General features: G+C 47.1%; 2 protein-coding genes across 4 annotated transcripts; both read right to left on the bottom strand.

Moving 5' to 3' along the window:
* Positions 1 to 234: 234 nt before the first annotated feature.
* Positions 235 to 9259, bottom strand: LOC100674271 (folate receptor alpha). Its single transcript, XM_003420060.3, has 4 exons — positions 3396 to 9259; positions 1068 to 1256; positions 770 to 905; positions 235 to 627 (listed from the first exon to the last, which is right to left on the bottom strand). Exons 1-4 carry the CDS (start codon positions 3558 to 3560, stop codon positions 350 to 352), a joined length of 768 nt encoding a protein of 255 aa, XP_003420108.2. The 5' UTR covers positions 3561 to 9259; the 3' UTR covers positions 235 to 349.
* A 677-nt stretch (positions 9260 to 9936) lies between these two features.
* Positions 9937 to 17092, bottom strand: LOC100674557 (folate receptor gamma-like). Of its 3 annotated transcripts, none has more exons than XM_003420061.4 (5): positions 16997 to 17092; positions 14670 to 14846; positions 11217 to 11405; positions 10964 to 11099; positions 9937 to 10814 (listed from the first exon to the last, which is right to left on the bottom strand). In XM_003420061.4, the coding sequence occupies exons 2-5, from the start codon at positions 14838 to 14840 to the stop codon at positions 10534 to 10536; spliced, it is 777 nt and encodes a 258-aa protein (XP_003420109.2). In that variant the 5' UTR covers positions 14841 to 14846; positions 16997 to 17092; the 3' UTR covers positions 9937 to 10533. The 3 variants fall into 3 exon arrangements, with proteins under 3 accessions (XP_003420109.2, XP_023394764.2, XP_023394765.2); XM_023538996.2 differs by lacking the exon at positions 16997 to 17092 and adding an exon at positions 15149 to 15449; XM_023538997.2 differs by lacking the exon at positions 16997 to 17092 and adding an exon at positions 14961 to 15074.
* Positions 17093 to 21276: the final 4184 nt, after the last annotated feature.

Below are 21276 nucleotides of genomic sequence, written 5' to 3'. Positions count from 1 at the left end.
CTCTTAACTACTGTGCCACCAGGGCTCCGGTAAGAGATATAGTAAAAAATGAAATTGAGAGTTATAAATGTGTCCTAGATTAAAAGAGTAGTTAAGTATCTGGCTCCAGTTCATAGCAAAGTGTCAGAGCTGAGAATTGACCAAGTTTAACTGGTTTCAGTCAATGGGAATCAGGAAGCAAAACAGTGGTATCCCCAGTCAACCCCTAATAATTCACAAGACACATGTGGGGCATCTATTTATTTAAACTGGCTTTCAGAGGACCCTACTATGGAGCACAAATTGAGTAACTTGAAGCTCTGGGGATGAACAGGGCTGTAATGTCCAGGTATCAGAAGGTAGAAGGAGCTCAGCTGAGCAACCAGAGCAGCAAGACCAGGCTGAGCAAGAGAGCCCAAGCCCGACAGGGCTCAGCACCACTCATGGCCTCGGCATAGAACCTCGCCACCTCTTCGTTGGGGTTGCCGTGGGCGGGGTCGAACCACATCTGGATGCAGCGGCCGCTCCCTCGGCTGTAGTTGCTGACTTTGTAGGACTGACTCCAGATTTCATTGCACAGAACATCAGGTGTGGGGAAATAGACGTGAAATGGGGCACACTTAGCCTCTGCTGGGCACTGGTTATACCCTATAGGGAGGATGAAAAACCTTCAGCCATTGAGTCCAGAACTACCTCTGACTTCACCAGCCCATAACCCCAAATACATACCCATTCCACACCCCTACACATCCACCTTCACTCCACTTCCAAGCCCTCCACCAGCCCTCACCTGAGGTCCAGTTCCAGCCCTTGTGCCAGTTGATCTTGCAGGTATTGGAGGTGCGGCAGTCTTCCCACCAGCGTTGACAGTCGTCTTTGCACAGGGGCACATTGAGGATCCGCTCTTTGCGCCAGCTCTGGTCTACCTGAAGAGCATTGGTAGAGAAGAAGGGCTCAGGCCCAAAAATCTCAGGAGGCCAGATCCATATAGAACTGGAACTGGGCAGAGGTTGGGGGAGAAGACTGCAGAGATGTCTGGCAAGTGTGGTTCCTCTGCTGGGTTGGGGTGCCAGGGAGGACACTCATACCTGTTGGATCCAGGGCCCCAAGTTGGGGGAACACTCATAGAGGCAGGTGTCCTGGATGAAGTGCCACTTGCAGGCAGGCTCCATCTTTCCACAGTGGTCCCAGTTGAATCTGTACAGGTAGGAAATATCCTTGTGGGCTTCCTGGCTGGTGTTGACAGAGCAGCAGGAGTTCTTCTTCCAGGGGGTGCACTGGATGGAGAAGACCAGGGACTAACTCCCACGCCCACGCCCACAGTGGCCAGAATATTCCCACACGCAGCCTCGTGCCATCTAGTCCTTGCTTCCCCAACCCAATCAAAACCTTTTGTGGAAATACTTGCTGTTGGGGTTCTCTTTGGAGGAGGGGGCTTTTGGAGGCTGTGGGAGCCCAGGAGGGAACCGCTGCCTGGAGGTGCTGTCATTACAAAATTCATTAATTCAATTTTTTATTAAGCTCATATTTACTCGAACCCAGGCACTTTTCTAGAAACTGGGGGCCAACAAGGAACACTTATCACATAAAAAGTCCTTTGGAAAAAAATATAGCAGGGAAGGGGAGACAGAGACTGAGTTTTACAAGATAGTCAGACTAAGCCTCATTGAGAAGGTGACAAAGACCTGGAGGTATGCAAGCAAGCTAAATAAATTGTATCTCCAGAATCGGAGTCCCTGGATAGTGCAAATGATTGAGGACTGGGTTACTAGCCGAAAGATCGATGGTTTTCAACCCACCCAAAGACACCTCGGAAGAAAGACCTGGCAATTTGCTTCTGAAAGGTCACAGCCTTGAAAACCCTGTGGTGTGTATTGTACCCTGACACACATGGGGTTGCCATAAGCTGCCATGAATCAGAATAGACTTGACAAACCAGAGTAGAACTGCCCCATAGGGTTTTTACAGCTATAAATCTTTATGGACGCTGACTGCCACATCTTTCTCTCACAGAGTGGCTGGTGGGCTTGAACCGCCAAGTGCTTAACCACCGCGCCACCAGGACTCCTTACGGACTTGATGGCAACTGGTTTAGGTTATCTTCAGAAGAGTTCCAATTACAGAAACACTCAACACGTACTTATTAAATGAAAATCCACAGCTTAGAATTTAGTAAAAACAAAATATTAAAATCCACACATTTTAAAAAATATATAGACTGCTCAAAATATTCAAGATACACCATCACCTGTTGGTCTGCACTTGCAGCTGTGGGCTCAGTGATCCCAACAGTGCAAAGAGGGGACTGTGGTCATTACCTGCTAATGGAGTCATGCTGAACATTCACATACTGAAATTATTTTCCTTTGGCTTTTTCTTTACAATTATGGCGTCATATTGACTTTAAAAATCATGTTTATAGATAGGTTCATGATATTAAAAAAGTTGTTGCAAAAACCATTGTTGAAAGAGACCTCAGGATCAATAGGATCTAGAGCCACTGTGTACATGCTAGATGCATAAACCAAGGCGACTTGCACCCAGACTCATGACCAGGAGGGGCCTCTGTCTGTCTGGAGCTGTTTGGGGCTGGCAGAAAGCAAGCCACTGCGTGCAGTTTCTCCTTCCAGATCCTTGGAGAACCCCTTTCCAGTTCAAGACCCTACATCAACCCCCAGGACAGGTTTCCCCAACTTCATTCCCAGGCTTCTCTCTGGGCCTCCTTGCTTAGCCATGTAATGCGGAAACTCAACAACACAAGGAGAGTGGTTGGCATTGTACAGACAACATCTGGCAAGCGGTATGTTCAACACCTGTTGCTGTTGGGTACCATCAAGTCCAACTCATAATGACCCCATGTGACAGAGTAGAACTGCCCCTTAGAGTTTTCTTGGCTGTAATCTTTACAGGGGCCAATTGCCAGGACTTTGGACACGTAGGCTCAGGGCTTTAGCGTCTTGCCTGGGCCTCCTAGATAGGGTGTCGAAAAGGCCTGAGTAAGGGTGTCTCTCCGCACTTAGCCTGCACTTAGCCCAGCACGGGGGAGATCAGACGGCTCAGGTACACCTAGAATCATTTCCCACCCAGCTCTCCTCCTTCCCTACCCTGCTGGAATCCATTCTTTCACAGCTCCATTTATTCTGGTATTCATTCATTCTCTCACTTGCTAATTCATTCATTCCAGGACTCAATCATCCCTTTCACTGACCCATGCACTCACTAATCCCTGGAAGCAGAGCCAAGGAAATCTGTACTCTGAGGAAACACCAGGTGACTCTTCAGATTAGGCTAGTTTGGGAAAACAAAACCTAGCAGTTTAGAGCACAAGGTTCCAGGTTAGCCTCCAGGAACTCATTCTTCACTCCAACTCCTGCTTGAGTCAGCTCCTCCCACATTCAGAGCCCCACTTGGCCCACCTGGTCATGCAACTTGTCCTCGGGGCTTGGCTTTCCCTTGTGGTGTTTGGCATCCATGCAGATGTTTAGAAGTTCAGTCCTGGCCTGTGTAGTCCTGAGCTGGGCACCCCATCCGGCGGCCACCAACAGAAAAAACAGCAGCTGTGCTGTCATCAGCCAGGCCATGTCTGCCTCTGAAGAAGAGCTGTGGTCAGTGGCACCAAGGAATGCGGAGGTGGGGAGGTGGGGCCTCAAGGTGTGGGAACAGCCCCAAGTAGGTGGGGCCTGGACAGGAAAGCCTGAGGCAGGTCACGTCCCACCCCTATTGTTGTTCAGGTGCCGTCAAGCAGTTTCCAACTCAGTGATCCCATGTGACAGAGTAGAACTGCTCCATAGGGTTTTCTAGGCTATAATCTTTACATGGAGCCCTGGTGGTACAGTGGTTAAGAGTTTGGCCAGCCGCTCACTGGAAACTCTACGGGGCAGTTCTACTCTGTCCTATAGGAATTGTATTTTTTTAAATCTTTATGGGAACAGATTGCCAGGTCTTTCTCCTACAGAGCCTCTGGGTAGGTTGGGATTGACAACCTTTTGGTAAGTTGCTCCAGAAAGATCACAGCCTTGTGACAGAGCAGTTCTCTGCAAACATGAGGTCCCCACGAGTGGAAATCAGCTCAAGGGCAACTAACAACAGCTGTGACCTGGGGGATGGCACAGGGCACAGAAGCTCCAGGGCATGGGGCAGCCTCCCTGGGGTCTTGGGAGGCTCCTGAGCCCCCTACCACAGAGCTGGCCATGCCTCTGCTGGCCTTCATAATACCTCAATCCTTTGACCTCAGTCACTGAATTGAGAAGTGACCCTTTCCCTCACACCAGGGACCTGACCCTTCCTAAAATGCTTGAAACTTCCCACAGGTTCTTTCTCCATCTCTCTCCTCTAACTCACTCACACGAGGGTTCACTAAAGCTCCTGTGCCTTCCCTGTTCACACAGTGAGCACCTTACCCTACCTCTACAGTGCCCCCATCACCCTCAGGGCGTCAGTGTCTTGCCTGGGCCTCCTAGACAGGGCCTGAGTAAGGGTGTCTCTCCGCACTTAGCCCAGCACGGGGGAGATCACAGGGCTCATGTAAGCCTAGAATTATTTCCCACCCAGCTGTCCTTCCCCACCCTGCCCCACCCTGCTGGAATCCGTTCTTTCACAACTCCATTCATTCCGGTATTCATTCATTCTCTCACGTGCTAATTCATTCATTCCAGGACTCAATCATCCCTTTCACTGACCCATGCACTCACTAATACCCGGAAGCAGAGCCAAGTAAACCTGTACTCTGAGGAAACACCAGGTGACTCTTCAGATTAGGTTAGTCTGGGAAAACAAAACCTAGCAGTTTAGAGCACAAGGTTCCAGGGTTGCCTCCAGGAACTCATTCTTCACTCCAACTCCTGCTTGGCCTCGGGGAAAAACTATCGTGAGGCTTAGTTTCTTCATCTGAGGATTAAATGTAGGAACAAAAAACCGGTAGCCAGTGAGGCTCTGTGTAATCAGTTGGGCACTAATTGAGGGATAGACATACGCAAAGTCAAACAGCAGGGACCACCCACATCTGACCCTGAAGTTCAGAGCTCTTGCACCTTCCCCGTGCTGGCACTCACAGGGCCGCTGATGAGAGTGAAGTGCGGGGGGTGGTGTCTGACAGTCTCTCTTGCTGTGGCTGTTTTCGGGGGCCAGAGTTCTCTCCCTTTCCTTGTGACCTATATTGCCCTGCAAGCCCCTTCTCCACCCTCCTAAATCCACTTTCAAATCTTGGTCTAACTATGACAACTCCACTCCAAACTTGGGGCCCCAGATTGGAAGAGCTGAGAACAGTGTTGGGCTGAAATACAAGAGCCTTGGACTCCAGTTCAGGGATAGGCACTGACTTGTAGTTGACTTCGATCTGGCCCTCAATCTCCCCTTCTGGATACTCTGGGATTTAGGTAAACAAAGGGCCTGCCCAGCTCAGCAAGTCCTTTAACACATACTGGGAGTCCCATAGGATGTGACACCTCTCATGGGGGTGGGGAATGGCGTACCTGGGAGAGGAGGTAGCTCTCGGTCTGGCTCTGGCTTCTAATCTGCTCTACCCTCACCCTTGCCTTAATCCAGGGGGCAGCGGCAGGTTTAGTGTCCTAGGAGACAGGCGGTTGGGCAGGCAGTGGGAATGAAGCCCAGGAATGGAGCTGGGATCGGGCGAAGGCCACTTAGCAGTTAATTATTGCACTTGGCACCAGCCAGGCCTTCATAGGGGCAGATTAATAGTGCAGGCCTAAGGCCAGTGGAGCCCTGGTGGTGCAGTGGTTAACAGTTCAGCTACTATCCGAAAGGTTGGCAGTTTGAATCCACCAGCTGCTCCTTGGAAATCCTACCAGGCAGTTCTACTCTGGCCTGTAGGATCACTATGAGTCAGCATCAACTCGAGGGCAACAGGTTTGGTTCTTTTGTTTTAAGGCTAGTGCCCAAGCCCCGCTTATCCTGTTTCTTCCTAAAGCTCTTTGTTTGACAAAATCTTGCATCTTGAGCTTGGGATCCTTTGAGATCATCTGATCCACTTCCACCCAGAGAAGCAGAGCAGAGCCACTGGCAGAGCAAGGGTTGGAACTCAGGCTTCCAGCGTCCCAGCCAGCTGTAGAGAACAAGAAGCTCCCAAATCCCCAACTTATAGGACCTCTAACTCCTCCAACCCCATAGCCACAGGTCTACCTACCTCTGGCAGCATAATCACGGACATTCCAAATCTTTTGACCAGAGCCTCTGGTTGTTCCAAGGCACACCCTCCCCTCAGCCTTTCTCCCCAAAATTCTTTCTACACTATTAGGTTTGGAGTTTGATCTAATTTAGGCTCTTCCTACCAGTCCCCAGCCTCACTCACCTCTACCCCTTTACCCTGCCAAAGACAGAGCCTTTGTTTGACCATGACCATGGTGATCCTTGATGGGAAAAGGGAAAAAGGAAGGTGTAAATTTTGGCAGGAGGAAACACGAAACTCCATTGTGTCAACCAGAGGGAGGTGCGACCCAGAGGGAGGTGATTGTAGAGGTTAGGGCTCAGGGAAGGGTCTGGGTTGGGTCCAGAAGGTCTCGGTTGGATGTGGGAGCCAGCAGGATAAGGATGGCGGTGGAAACTCAGAGAAATGGGGGCCCAATACCATGCAGAATGCCCAAGGAACAAGGGAGAAAGCAGGAGCCAGAGGAGAAGGAATACCCTAAAGGAATTGCAAAGAAACCGACTCCCAGGAGACCCTGTCCCCAGCCAGAGTCCTGCTTTCCCTGTTTTCCCTGTCCCTCATCGGTGAGCCTGAGCCTTACCTGAAACCTGTGACAATCTAGATGCTAAGTGCTCTGAAGATTCTAGCAGCCCTCTTGCCTCCCTCCTCGCTTTATATCCTCCTTGCTTTATAATCAGCCTGCTGATTGGAGAAGGGTGGGACAGACGTCTAAGAATGTCTGAAAGGTGGGAGTTCCTCTAACTGGGACCCACCCTTGCCCCCACATCCTCCACCCTTGCCCTGGGAGATGATCATTAACTGGCTTTATGACCCCTCCCCTGTAGCCAGAGGTTTGCCCCAGGCAGCCCCCTGGTGAGCCGAAGGAGAGTATCTGACCCAGACTGGAAGCAAAATACTGGGAAGACTGGCTATCAGCATTCTGTCAGACCCCAATTTGAAGGTTGTCCTGTGACCTGGCCAAGATAACTTAAAAGTGTTTGACCTACAGAGGTGGGGGCTCTGGGCCTTAAGGAGCTGGAGGGCAGCCCCTAGAGTGGGGTGGAGAGAAACCCGAGCTTCTCCTGAGATACAGCATATCTCCTATAACCCATCCTCCCAAAGGCAGAAACTGTGGCAAGTGGAGAGGCTAGGATTCAGATCTGAGTCTGAGCCTGGCTCCTTTCAAGTAGCAACTGCAGGAGAGATGCTCCTACAACCAGGACTGCAGGTCCAGTGTTTGCTCTCTGGCCTTATCTCCTGCGCCCTCACAGCTTCTCTCGCCATCACCCAGAAATGCTGCTTGTGCTTATATTACATCCATGCCTTTGTAGTTGCCAAACCCTCTCCCTGGGATGACTTTTCCCCTCCTCATTTCCTTCTCTGCAAATTTGACTCCTTGGCAAGCCTTCCCTGACCTCTTTGGGCTCACATAGAACACCACCATCCTTCTGTCAAAGCCTCACCTCATTGCTCTAAAGGTTATTGGTTCTTAGGTCTGTCTCCCTCCACCAAGCCGTGACATGGGACTCAGTTCTCTCTTTGTCCCGGAGACTAGCACAGGCCAGCGCTGGATGTTCAGAAAGCACTTGTTGACTGACAGAGGAGTGCATGGATTCGTTAACTTACTGAGCACCTCCTCTGCACCTGGCACTGACCCGGGCCCTGAGGATCCGGCACTAAACGGCATAGGCATGGCCTCTGCTTTCAGGTGTGCATGTCTTGTTGGGGACACCAGTGACCAGATGCAGTTGAGTTGACTCCGACTTATGGCAACCACATGTGTGTCAGAGTAGAACTGTGCTCCACACGGTTTTCAATGGCTGATTTTTCGAAAATAGATCACCAGGCACCGCTGGGTGAACTCGAACCTCCAGTCTTTCCGCCAGCAGCAGAGCAAGTTAAGGGTTGTACCACTCAGGGGCTCCTGTTGAGGACGAGCCAGGCAATAAATACAGTAGACAGATCTACGTAAAAGGGGCCAGAGTGACTACGTGATGTGCTAGAAAGTGCCTGGATGGCTTCTTCAGGAAAGTCACTGGGGGGCAAAAAAGGGGAGCATTTTAGGCTGAGATCGAAGTGGCTATAAGGAGCCAGCCTGCAGAGGATGAATGAAGAACATCCTGGGCACCAAACCGGTTGTGATCAAGTTGCTTCTGACTCACAGCAACTCCATACGTGTCAGAGTAGAACTGTGCCCCATAGGATTCTCAATGGCCAATTGTTTGGAAGCAGATTCCCAGGCCTTTCTTCTGAAGCACCTCTGGGTGAACTTGAACCTCCAAAACCTCTTGGTTAGTGGCTGAGTGCTTTAGCCATTTGCACCACCCAGTAATTCCATTCCAGGCACAGGGAGAGGGAATTATTGGAACAAAGGTCCCAAGGCAGAAAGTGTAAACAGAGCTCATACATGGGATGGGAGTGGGAGTATAGGGTGGTGATTTGCTATGAGATCTAAGAGGTGGGGCAGGACCTTCTACGCCATTGAAGAAGTTTGGTTTTTCTAACAAATACCATGGGAAAATGTTGAAAGTTTGGAGAGGGAGTTGTCACCTAACAAGACACTTTGGGGTTTTATTTTTACTTTTTAAAAAATGCCCATGAGGCAGTAAAATTCATTTGTGCAAGTTTGTTGAGGAACAGATATCTATGGTTCTCAAAAGACCTCCCTATCAAATACTTACTTATTACAAAGGGAAAAGAGTAGACAAGAAACCTGGCAGACACTATCTCAACCAAAAGATGAAAGTTGACATTACCCATTACGATGCGTGAGAAGGATACTGGATTACTATTGGGGCATTTGTGCCCAAAATGGATAACCTCAGTCTAATCATGAGATAAACCCAAACTGAGGGATATTCAATAAAATAACTGGTCTGTGTTTTTCAAAAATGTCAAGGTCATAAAAGAACTCCCCTCCCTCAAGCATCTGCCAGGAGGGGACCGAATAAAATGTGATGTGTACATGAACTGCAATATTATCTCTGCAGGAGAAAGATGTGGCAATCTGATTCCGTAAAGATTACAGCTTTGGAAACCCTATGGGGCAGTTCTACCCTGTCTTATAGGGTTGCCATGAGTTGGAATCTCCTCGACGGCAATGGGTTTGGGTTTTGGTTTTTGGGTAGCGAGAAATGTTAAGACCTGAAAGGTTGGTTGGTGCTTCAGATCCGCGGAGGCTCCTCAGAAAAAACATCTGGCCATCTGTCTCTGAAAGATCAGACATGAAAATCCTATGGAGCACAGTTCTACTCTGTACCTATGAGGTCGCCGTGAGTCAGAGTCTACTTGATGGTAACTTGTTTGGTTTTTTTGGTTTGTTCGATAATTCAGGAGAGAAATGCTCTGGGTGAGATCTAGGGCAATGAAGGCAGTGCTCCAGGAATGGAGAGTGGTTGGCTCTCAAATGGAATCAATGTATTGGGGTGATAAAAAATCTATGAGGTTTTAGGGAGGGGATTGAAGGAGGAATCTGGTTTCCCTGTGTGATAAAATGTGTAACTTAGTGCCTGGCACATGACTAGCTTTCAAGAGGATTTAAAGTTTACGCATCATTTTCAATAGATTGCCTGATATGACCCTCAGAAAAAGTTTGGGAAACAAGGATAGATAGTTCACAGATATGAAAATTGAGGCCCAAGGGTTTCAGCTCCCAAAGCCTATCGGTGGGTGGTGGAATTGAGATTCCAGGGGAGGGAATTATAAATCCATTTACTTCTTGACCCAGAAATCCCTCTTCTGGATATTTAACTTCTAAGTAGAACATTCCACTAAGTACCAGCTTGTTCATTGCAGAATTATTTATAGTTTTAAAAAAAGGAAACAACGCAAGTGTTCATCAGTCAGATCCCACCATCAATGTCTCTACCCTACCCCACATCTAGTAAGGGAAGGAAAGAAAGAAACCTTTTTCCCTTCCAGGAACCCAGTGATTCCTCCATCAGTCTCTGCCCACCTTCCTTCCCACAGTCCTTGTGGTATGAGAGTAGAGACCTTGGCATGAGGGCAGCCAGGTGCAGGGGTAAGAGACCCAGGCTAAGGGATCAAGTGCCTGGATTCTAATTCAACTTCTACTCCCTGCATGCTTGTACTCCTCAAACTAGCCCCAGCCCCTCTTTGGGCCTCTCAATGGGAATGATGAAGCAATGAGTCACGTCTCCCCAAGCCACTCATCCCCAAATCCTTTATAAGACACACGTGAATCTGGGTATTAAAATAAGCTGTCAGGGAAACTCCAGGGGCTCCACCTTGGGTTACAAATGAATGACTAGGGCATGGGCTGAGCTGATTGTGAGGCCCCTCATCTGAGAGAGCTGAGCTGGGCTGAGTCTAGGCACCCAGGTTGGGTAGAGGTCATGGATGTAGTCCGGGCTCTGTTGTCCAGATGACCAGGTGTCAGCAGTGTAAGCAGCTCAGCCAATGAGCCATAGCAGCATCAGGTTCAGGCTGAGCAAGAGGGGCCCAGTCGCATAGGGCCCAGCCCTACTCATGGCCTCAGCATAGAACTTTGCCACCTCTTCGTTGGGGTTGCCGTGGGCCGAGTCAAACCACATCTGGATGCAGCGGCCGCTCCCTCGACTATAGTTGCTGACCTTGTAGGAGTGACTCCAGAGGCGCTCACAGAGGTCAGCAGGTGTGGGGAAGTAGAACTCAAATGTGTGGCAGGTGGTCCCGACTGGACACGTGTTAACCCCTGCAAAGCGAGAGATGGTGGACACAGGCTTTCAACCCCTGGGCCCACAGCTCATTTCTGGCCATCCCCAGATATCCTCACCCAGCCCCAACTCCTCAAAATCCCCTTTCCTGAACCCCACCTCTATCTCCCCACCGCCAGGCTCTCACCTGAGGTCCAATCCCAACCCTTGTGCCAGTTGTTCTTGCACGTGTAGGAGGTGCGACAGGCCTCCCACCAGTTCTGACAGTCCTCTTTACACAGGGGCACGTCCAGGAAACGCTCTTTGCGCCAGCTCTGGTTCACCTGGATTGGAGGTGGAAGGGAAGGGCTCCTCTCAGCCAAGTATGTTGGCAGCTACAGCCTGGAAGGGGACCAAGCTGGAGGGCAGCCTGTTGGGGTGGGCTGAGGGAGACACTGTACCTCTTGGATCCAGGGCCCCAGGTTGGGGGAGCACTCATAGAGACAGGTGTCCTGGATGAAGTGGCGCTTGCATTCAGGCTCCATCTTGCCGCAGTGGTCCCAGTTAAAGTTATACAGGCGGGAGGTGTCCTTGTGCAGCTCCTGGCTGGTGTTCACTGAGCAGCAGGCGTTCTTCCTCCAGGGACTGCACTGTGGGGGAAAGACACGGGGCTGAGCCTTCCCCTGCCACAGCCATTTCCTCCACATTCTGGTTCTTCTGCCCCAGGTAAGTGATCCAGAGGAACCCTCTCCAGGGAGGGCCTTTCTAGGCCTGCCCTTGAGGAGCCCCCATTTTGAGGGAATGGCATTTACAAGTATTAGCCTGTTTTAAAAAATTGGGGTGAAAATATATACACCAAAACATTTGCCAGCTCAACAGTTTCTACATGTATAATTCAGTGACATTGATTACATTCTTCATGTTGTGCAATCATTATCGCTATCCTTTTCCAATTTCTTCCACCACCATTGACAGAAACTCAGCACTTCTAAATAACAACTCCCTCTTCCCCTCCCTTGCACCCCTGAAAACCACTAATAATCTTTGGTTTCTATGTATTTGCTTATTTCATAGAAACGAGATCATACAGTATTTGTCCTTTTGCGACTGGCTTATTTCACTTAGCATGATGTTTTCAAGGTTCATCTACGTTTTGGCATGCATCAGGGCTTCATTTCCCTTTATGGCTGAGTAATAATATTCTGTTGTATGTATGAGTACTATCTTTTAACAAAGAGTAACGCAAGGGTTGTGGGAGACCTGGGGGAGCCACTGTCTGGGGAAGCAATTATTATTTCTACAGCTCTTAACACTTTACAAAGTTATTTCACATTATTTGAACTATTTACGTTACTCATTTTCCACTCAGCCAATATTAATTGAGTGATTATACATCGGGGACTATGCTAGGGGCTGGGAATATTGCAGTGAACGAAACAGGTAAAACCTTTGCCCTCATGGAGCTTATGGTTTTGGTCAGGGTGGGCGGAGTTTAACAACATTCTAGCCATAGAAAACAGCAGGTATAAAAAGGCCCTAGGCTTTTGTTCACTTTATCCTCTCAATGACGCAGTAAAAAAAAAAAAAAAAAAAATCATTACCCCAGTTTTCACAGAAGTTAAGTGACTGTCTTAGCTATCTAGTGCTGCTATAACAGAAATACCACAAGTGGTTGGACTTAACAAAGAGAAATTTATTTCCTCACAGTAAAGTAGGCTTAAAGTCCAAATTCAGGGCGTCAGCTCCAGGGGAAGTCTTTCTCTCTCTGTCCACTCTGGAGGAAGGTCTTTGTCCTCAATCTTTCCCTGGTCAAAGAGCTTCTCAGGCACAGGGAGCCAGGTCCAAAGGAAGCACCCTGCTCCTGGCACTACTTTCTTGGTGGTATGAGGTCCCCCCTCTCTGCTTGCTTCCTTTTCCTTTTTATCTCTTGAGAGATAAAAGGTGGTGCAGGCCATACCCCAGGGAAACTCCCACTACATTGGATCAGGGATGTGACCTGGTAAAGGTGTTACAATCCCAGCCTAATCCTCTTTAACATAAAATTGCAATCACAAAATGGAGGACGACCACAGAATACTGGGAATCATGGCCTAACCAAGTTGATAAACACATTTTTGGAGGGGACGTAATTCAATCCATGGCAGTAACCCTCCTGGCAAGTGGTGAAGCAAAAATTTCAACTCAGGACTGGAAGGAGAGGAACCTGGTCCCCCTGACTGCAATGAGAAGTAGCCGTCAAGGACACTGGTCTGGCTCTCCCAGGTCTAGAACTCCAGACAAGGAGGCTCCAGACAGGTCCCCAAAGCGGTGAGGGAATAGGAACTATAGCTTGCACATGGGCCTGAGCAGGGCCCTGATCACACGTAGGGGGAGGGCAAGTAAGAAAGGGAAGTGGTAGAGGTTTCTTTTTAGAAATCTCTCTAGACTGGGACTCAGAAGAACTGAAGTGCTGAGTGATCACATGCCAACTGCTTAAACTCTCTGAGATGAATTCCACCTCCCAGGTTAAGTGAGCAGAGAGTTGTGACAGGTCAGGGCACACAGAAGAAATCAGAAGGAAAATGCATGGGGATACCACCATATCTAGCCTTCTCCAGCAACCTAGCCCACACCCGGAGCTGGGCCATACAGAACATTCAGGCATCCCTGACTTCATGAATTTGCTTCTTCAAATGCCCCAACTCCTGCTTGTCCTGCAAAATCTCATTTACACCATCCCTCACCTGCCAGTCAGGTCAGCGTTCCTGCCTCGAGAAGAGTTACATGATACGATGAAAAGCACTAACCCACTTCCTGTAGGAGCTTAACGAAAATGGCTACTATCATAGCCCATGTCACTCAGAATTAAAATCATCTGTCTCCCTCAAAGGCCTGTCACTGTCTCTTCAGTACCTACTGGGAGTGGGGACCTAGCCTGTTTGCCAATGTTTGCTGTAGCATGGCCATGAGGGACACGTCTCCCCCTTTATCTTGCCTCTGAGCTCCAGGGATGGCACATATTTAAGGTTAGGAACAGTACTGTCAGTCTCCCTCCCAGCCCCTGCTGACTACTGGCCTCTCAATTCCCACGTGTACCTGTGCCCCTCTAAGCCTCAGTTTCCTCATTTGTGTAAGTAGAGAACACCACTCACCAAGCAGAAGACCCTCTGGGCATATTCACTGAAGTGGTGTAAGGAAAGCACTTAGCTCAGCTCATGTTGTTGTTGTTAGTTGCCATTTTGACTCATAGTGACCCCATGTGTGCAGAGTAGCCTCTGCTCCATAAAGCTTTCAATGCTGTGACCTTTTATAAGCAGATCACCCAGGTCTGTCTCCTGAGGTGTCTCTGGGTGTTTCGAACTGCCAACTTTTTTTTTTTTTAATAATTTTTACTGAGCTTTAAGTGAACGTTTACAAATCAAGTCAGTCTGTCACATATAAGCTTATATACACCTTACCTCCATACTCCCATTTACTCTCCCCCTAAGTTTTAATGAGTCAGCCCTTCCAGTCAAATTGCCAACTTCAGCTAGTAGCCATTGCTGTGGAGTCGATTCCGACTCATAGCAGCCCTAAAGGGCAGAGTAAAATTGCCCCATAGGGTTTCCAAGGAGTGCCTGGTGGATTCAAACTGCCGACCTTTTGGTTAGCAGCCGTAGCTTTTAACCACTATGCCACCAGAGTTTCCTTTCAGCTCGTAGTCAAGTGCTTAACTCTTTCACCACCCAGGACCTCCACGTGGTTCATAATGGGTGCTATGGAAATGGTCCCTCCCTTATTGTAGATTTGGCAGTCTCCTGGGGGAAGGCCCTCCAAGATCACCTCAGTCACCCCCTACTTCTAGCTCCCCTCGACAGCTGACCTTTCCGTCCCACTAACTTCCTCCCTGCCAGGGTCAGCCCCCTGCCCCAGGCCAGCCCTCACTCCATCCTCACCTGGTCATGCAGCTTATCCTCAGGACCCGGCTTTGTCTTGTGGTGCTTGGCATCCATGCAGACGTTGAGCAGATCTGTTCTTTCCAGGGAATTCCTGGGGCGGGCACCCCATGCAGAGGCCACCAAATCCAGAAGCAGCAGCAGCTGTGTCATCTGCCAGGCCATGGCCATCTGCTCCTGTGGAGGAGCCACAGTCAGAAGTGGGCAAGGCCTGAGAGAGAGGCAGCAACCACTCAAACCTCTCCAAGTGTCTCAATCCCCTCTCAAACCCAGATCTTTTCCCATCCCCACCCTGCATTTTCACTGGTGTTAGGAGAGATGTCCACAGGGCAGCTGAGCCAAGGAATGAGGGGGAAGTAAAGGTGAGGGCAAGCCCTTCCAGGGTCATCCCAGGCCTGGAGGCAGGAATCCCCGCACAATCGCCCAGACCTTGCACCGCTCTGACACTAGCTTGCGCCGATTTTGAGGGAAGCCACTACCTCTCTCTGGATTTCCCCAGCGTTTAGTACACCCTCCAAGTGCCCATCCAACTCTGCAGTTCCTCTCAAATCCGTGCAGGGAGGAACCAAAAAGCGCGGTCTGCTGCAGTGGTGTCACCCAGTGTGGTAACTCATGGTGTCACCCCTTCCTCGCGCTCGTAGACTTCCTCCCATACCAGACCATAGAGAATCTTTAGAAATGTTTATTATCAATCTTAATCACAGAATAATATGTGATAAATATAGCTGTAAATTGCTTAAATGCAATATTTCTTAGATTATATGAATACTAACAACAAAATTGTTCTGTAAAAACTCTCTACATTGAATTACAGCATTATTAGTTACAACATTATTTTTTTTATTTTTTGCCTCCTTTTCCTTTAATTACTACTTCATTTTCAAAAGAGTTATTGATATAGGTTCACAAATACTAATTACCACAATATTGTCGCTAAAACACCAGGAAATTTGACAAAATGAGTGACTATAAAAACCCCGGCAGCAAAGAAAACAAGAGCGTGTACTTACAGCACATGCAGAGGAAACTACATGATTCGAAGCGTCTTTGTAATTGGGTAATATTGAGAGTTCTGACTGGAGCGCATTAGAAGGTTCAAAAAGTAAATTGGCATAGAGTTTTCGCCTTGTAGGTATATCATTATATGTAAACTGGGCTTACAAAAAATGTTTTTGTTGTTACAACCAACTACAGGGATTTTTTTTTTTAAATAATAAATTTCTGTTGAAACACTAGACAAAAATTTTATAGACAGTCATTTTGGTGTCCACCTCTGACAGTGTCACCCAGTGTGGTGTGCACCCCCTGCACGCCCTAGTGACACCACTGGTCTGCTGATGGGGCTAGGGAGTGAGGAGGGGACATGGCTCCTCAATACCTCAGGCTTGCCCTCTCTCAGCCAATCCCTGTTGCCCCAGGGCAGTTGAGGTTTAGAGGTCCAGAACTGGCAATGGCTCAGACAGAGAAGCTGAGCCTGGGCCAGGTGAAGGCCACTGACTGGTTCCGCTATTGTTACTGATCACTGTGCAGGTGAGAGCCAGCGAGTGTACAGACCCAGAAAGCCAGGCCCCAGTCCCTCATACCACAGCCACCCTCCTCAGTGAGGTCTAAGGAAGCCAGGCAGTCAGATTCAGAGCCAAGGGAAAGCCAACAGGTAAGAGGCACATGGAGGAGGGAATTGAGCAAGGGCAGTGGGTGGTGAGGGCCCCAGAGTACAAGCCAGCAGAGAAATCAGCTTCCTAGGAGGTCTGGGGTATACCCCACCTTGCTTCTCACTTCCCATTCCCACTTTCCCTCCCTGTCCTGTATCAGAGACGAACTTCTGTCCTCAGCTCACCTAGGCAGGTGTCTCCCCCCCACCCCGCCCTCTTTATAACCCCATTCTGACTACTTGATTGGCCTGTCAGGGAAGGCAGGGCAGGCTTTGTTTAGGAAGCGGCATACCTATGTATCAATAAGAACAAGTTAAATAAATTATGGTACAGCCACCCAAAGGGATTCAATTTAGTAAAAAAAAAATGAGAAAGCTCTTCATGCATGAATGTGAAAAAAATCTCCAAATATATTGTTAAGTTGAAAGAAGAAAGGTGCAGTTAGTTGGGTGTCAAAAGAATGCTATGTTTTGGGAGGGGGAGCCAAGATGGCAGAATAGACAGACGCTTATTTTTTCCGTTAAGCCCTCTTTACAACAAAGACCCGAAAAAACAAGTGAAACGAGTATATTTGTGACAAGCTGGGAGCCCTGAGCATCAAAGGCAAGCTTAGGCAACAAACTGAGGGGCAGGGGGAGGAACAGACCATTCAGAAGCGGAGAGGAGTTACCAGACCTGAATTGCGGGCAGCCCTCAGGCACCATTCCCGGAACAGCGGCGGCAGCGGCAGTCGTGGCGGGGGCGGCGGCGGCGGCGGTGGGCTGGTCCTAGTGTTTGGCTGCAGTTTCCCCAGAAAGAAGCAGCCAGCCACACAGCCCACTCACACTTCCGGAACCTGAGCAGAAGGGCACTCTTGGCAAAAGCTAAGTACTTGCGTATATTTCACCGCGCGCCCCCCCCCCACCCCCAAGCCGGCTTAAGCAGCTAAATCCCTAGACCTGAGATGGACCGTGGTGAGCACCTGGAGCCGTCCCGGCCTTGGGGAAGGAAAAAAAATTGCAACTGGGGGGAAAAGATAATTTGCTAGCTCCATTAACTGGGGGAGCTCAGGACAGAAGTGGCTCCTGTCCAGGCATAAACCGTCCGTGGACCTCGAGCACCTTTCCCTTCTGCGTGGACCTGTGTGGGCCTATTTCGGGAGAATAGGCCCTTGTTGGCTAACTCCAACCATTTCGGCGGTGCGGTGGAGAGGTGGGTGTTTGATGTTTGACATTGATTTGTCTATTAAACAAGGTCCTCACCTACCTACAGCAGGGACCTAAGGACTGGTGGCTCCACTTGAGTCACCCAGCCACCCGCAACAGGGGTCCAAAGATAACTGGTACCTCCCAGTCCTTACAACAGAATCTTTGGGTGCCCATGGTCCCTCTGCAGAGCCCACCCACGAGCACGCTCTAGGGAACAGAGATGTGTTTTCCTCAGAGACACTTGGGGATCAGTTCTCAGCCCCCTGCCTTGTTCAGAGTGTGACCCCCTGCTGCAATCAGATACGGGTATATACGCCAATCACCCCTGCCCCTCTAAGACTGTAGGGCAGAGCCTGTACCACACACTTAATATCAGCTGCCTGGAAACCTGACCTGAATTCATACAAGAAAACTGAATGGACTCCTAAACTGATATACCTGATAACAGCTCTGGCCAGCTGGGGACAGGACACCAGAGCTCCAAAGGTGAAAATAATCAAGCTAGCTCACTCAAGCAACCCATAGGGGTATACCAAAACAAAACAAAGCAAGCAGCTACGACACAGTAAGCAAACATAAATTAATACAATAACTTATAGATGGCTCGGAGACAACAGTCAATATCAAGTCACATAAATAAACAGGCCATGATCACCTCAACAGGTTCTCAAAACAAAGAATCCAGGAATCTTTTAGATGAAAGTGCATTCCTGGAATTACCAGATGCAGAATACAAAAGTTTAATATACAGAACCCTTCAAGACATCAGGAAGGAAATGAGGCAATACGCAGAACAAGCCAAGAAACACACAGATAAAGCAACTGAAGAAATCAGAAAGATTATTCAGGAACATAATGAAAAGTTTAATAAGCTGGAAAAATCCATAGACAGAGAGCAATCAGAAATTCAGAAGATTAACAATAAAATTACAGAATTAGATAACTCAATAGAAAGTCAGAGGAGCAGAATTGAGCAAGTAGAAGCTAGAATTTCTGAACTCAAAGATAAATCACTTGGCACTAATATATTTGAAGAAAAATCAGATAAAAGAATTAAAAAAAATGAAGAAGTGTTAAGAATCATGTGGGACTCTATCAAGAGAAATAACCTACGAGTGATAGGAGTGCCAGAACAGGGAGGGACAACAGAAAATACAGAGAAAATTGTTCAGGATTTGTTGGCAGAAAACTTCCCTGATATTGTGAAAGATGAGAAGATATCTATCCAAGATGCTCATCGAACTCCACATAAGGTAGATCTTAAAAGAAAGTCACCAAGACATATTATAATCAAGCTTGCCGTAAACCAAAGATAAAGAGACAATTATAAGAGCAGCGAGAGATAAAAGAAAAGTCGCCTACAAGGGAGAGCCAATAAGAATAAGCTCGGACTACTCGGTAGAAACCATGCAGGCAAGAAGACAATATGATGACATATTTAAAAAATTGCCTGCCAAGACTCATATATCCATCAAAACTGTCTCTTAAATATGAAGGTGAAATTAAGACATTTCCAGATAAACACAAGTTGAGGGAATTCGTAAAAACCAAACCAAAACTACAAGAAATACTAAAGGGAGTTCTTTGGTTAGAAAATCAATAATATCAGGTATCGACCCAAGACTAGAACACTGGGCAGAGCAACCAGAAGTCAACCCAGACAGGGAAATCCAAAAAAATAAATAAATAAAAAAGCCCAACACAGGGTAACGGCGATGTTATTATATAAAAGAAGACAACATTAAAATAATAAAGAGGGACTAAGAAATGCAATCATACACCTTCCATGTGGAGAGGAAGATAAGGCGATACAAAAAAATAAAAGTTAGTTATAAATTTAGAAAAATAGGGGTAAATAATAAGGTAACCACAAAGGAGACAAACTATCCTACTCGTCAAAATAAAATACAAGGGAAAAATACAGACTCAGCAGAAACAAAATCAACAACAACAAATATGAGGAAAGGAAAATATATAAAGAAAATCTACTCAGCACATAAAATCAAGTGGGAAAAAGAAGCTGTCAACACACAAAAAAGACATCAAAATGATAGCACTAAATTCATAAAGAACATACCTATCCATAATTACCCTGAATGTAAATGGACTAAATGCACCAATAACGAGACAGAGAGTGGCAGAATGGATTAAAAAAAAAGTCCGTCTATATGCTGCCTACAAGAGACACAACTTAGACGTAGAGACATAAACGAACTAAAACTCAAAGGATGGAAAAAAATGTATTAAGCAAACAACAATCAAAAAAGAGCAGTAGTGGCAATATTAATTTCTGACAAAATAGACTTTAAAGTTAAATCCATCAGAAGGGATAAGGAAGGACACTATATAATGATTAAAGGGACAATACACCAAGAAGATATAACCATATTAAATATTTATGCACCCAATGACAGGGCTGCAAGATACATAAGACAAACTATCAGCTTTCAAAAGTGAGATAGATAGCTCCACGATAATAGTAGGAGACTTCAACACACCACTTTCGGTGATGGACAGGACATCCAGAAAGAAGCTCAATAAAGACACGGAAGATCTAAATGCCACAATCAATGAACTTGACCTCGTAGACACATACAGAACACTCCACCCAACAGCAACTGACTACACTTTCTTTTCTAGTGCACAAGGAACATTCTCTAGAATAGACCACATATTAGGTCATAAACCAAGCCTTAGCAGAATCCAAAACACTGAAATATTACAAAGCATCTTCTCTGACCATAAGGCTGTAAAAGTGGAAATCAATAACAGGAAAAACAGGGAAAAGAAATCAAACACTTGGAAACTGAATAATACCCTGCTCAAAAAAGACTGGATTATAGAAGACATTAAGGATGGAATAAAGAAATTCAGAGAATCCAATGAGAATGAAAACACTACCTATCAGAACCTTTGGGACACAGCAAAAGCGGTGCTCAGAGGCCAATTTATATCAATAAATGCACACATCCAAAAAGAAGAGAAGGCCAAAATCAAAGTACTATCCCTACAACTTGAACAAATAGAAATAGAGCAACAAAAGAAACCCACAGGCACCAGAAGAAAACAAATAATAAAAATTAGAGCTGAACTAAATGAAATAGAAAACAGAAAAACAACTGAAAGAATTAACAAGACCAAAACCTGGTTTTTTGAAAAACTCAACAAAATTAATAAACCATTGGCCAAACTGAAAAAAGAAAAACAGGAGAGGAAGCAAATAACCCAAATTAGAAATGAGATGGGTGATATTACAACAGACCCAACTGAAATTAAAAGAATCATATCAGATTACTGTGAAAAACTGTACTCAAACAAATTTGAAAACCTAGAAGAAATGGATGAATTCCTAGAAACACACTACCTACCTAAACTAACTCAAACAGAGGTAGAACAACTAAATAGACCCATAACAAAAGAAGAGATTGAAAAGGTAATCAAAAAACTCCCAACAAAAAAAAAAGCCCTGGTCCAGACGGCTTCACCGCAGAGTTCTACCAAACTATCAGAGAAGAGTTAACACCACTACTAAAGGTATTTCAGAGCATAGAAAAGGACAGAATACTACCAAACTCATTCTATGAAGCCACCATCTCCCTGATACCAAAACCAGGTAAAGACACTACAAGAAAAGAAAATTATGGGCCTATATCCCTCATGAATGTAGATGCAAAAATCCTCAACAAAATTCTAGCCAGTAGAATTCAACGACATATCAAAAAAATAATTCACCATGACCAAGTGGGGTTCATACCAGGTATGTAGGGA

The sequence above is a fragment of the Loxodonta africana genome, chromosome 7, assembly GCF_030014295.1.
Source record: "Loxodonta africana isolate mLoxAfr1 chromosome 7, mLoxAfr1.hap2, whole genome shotgun sequence".
Classification (NCBI taxonomy): domain Eukaryota; kingdom Metazoa; phylum Chordata; class Mammalia; order Proboscidea; family Elephantidae; genus Loxodonta; species Loxodonta africana.
This window is presented reverse-complemented; position numbering and strand designations above follow the sequence as displayed.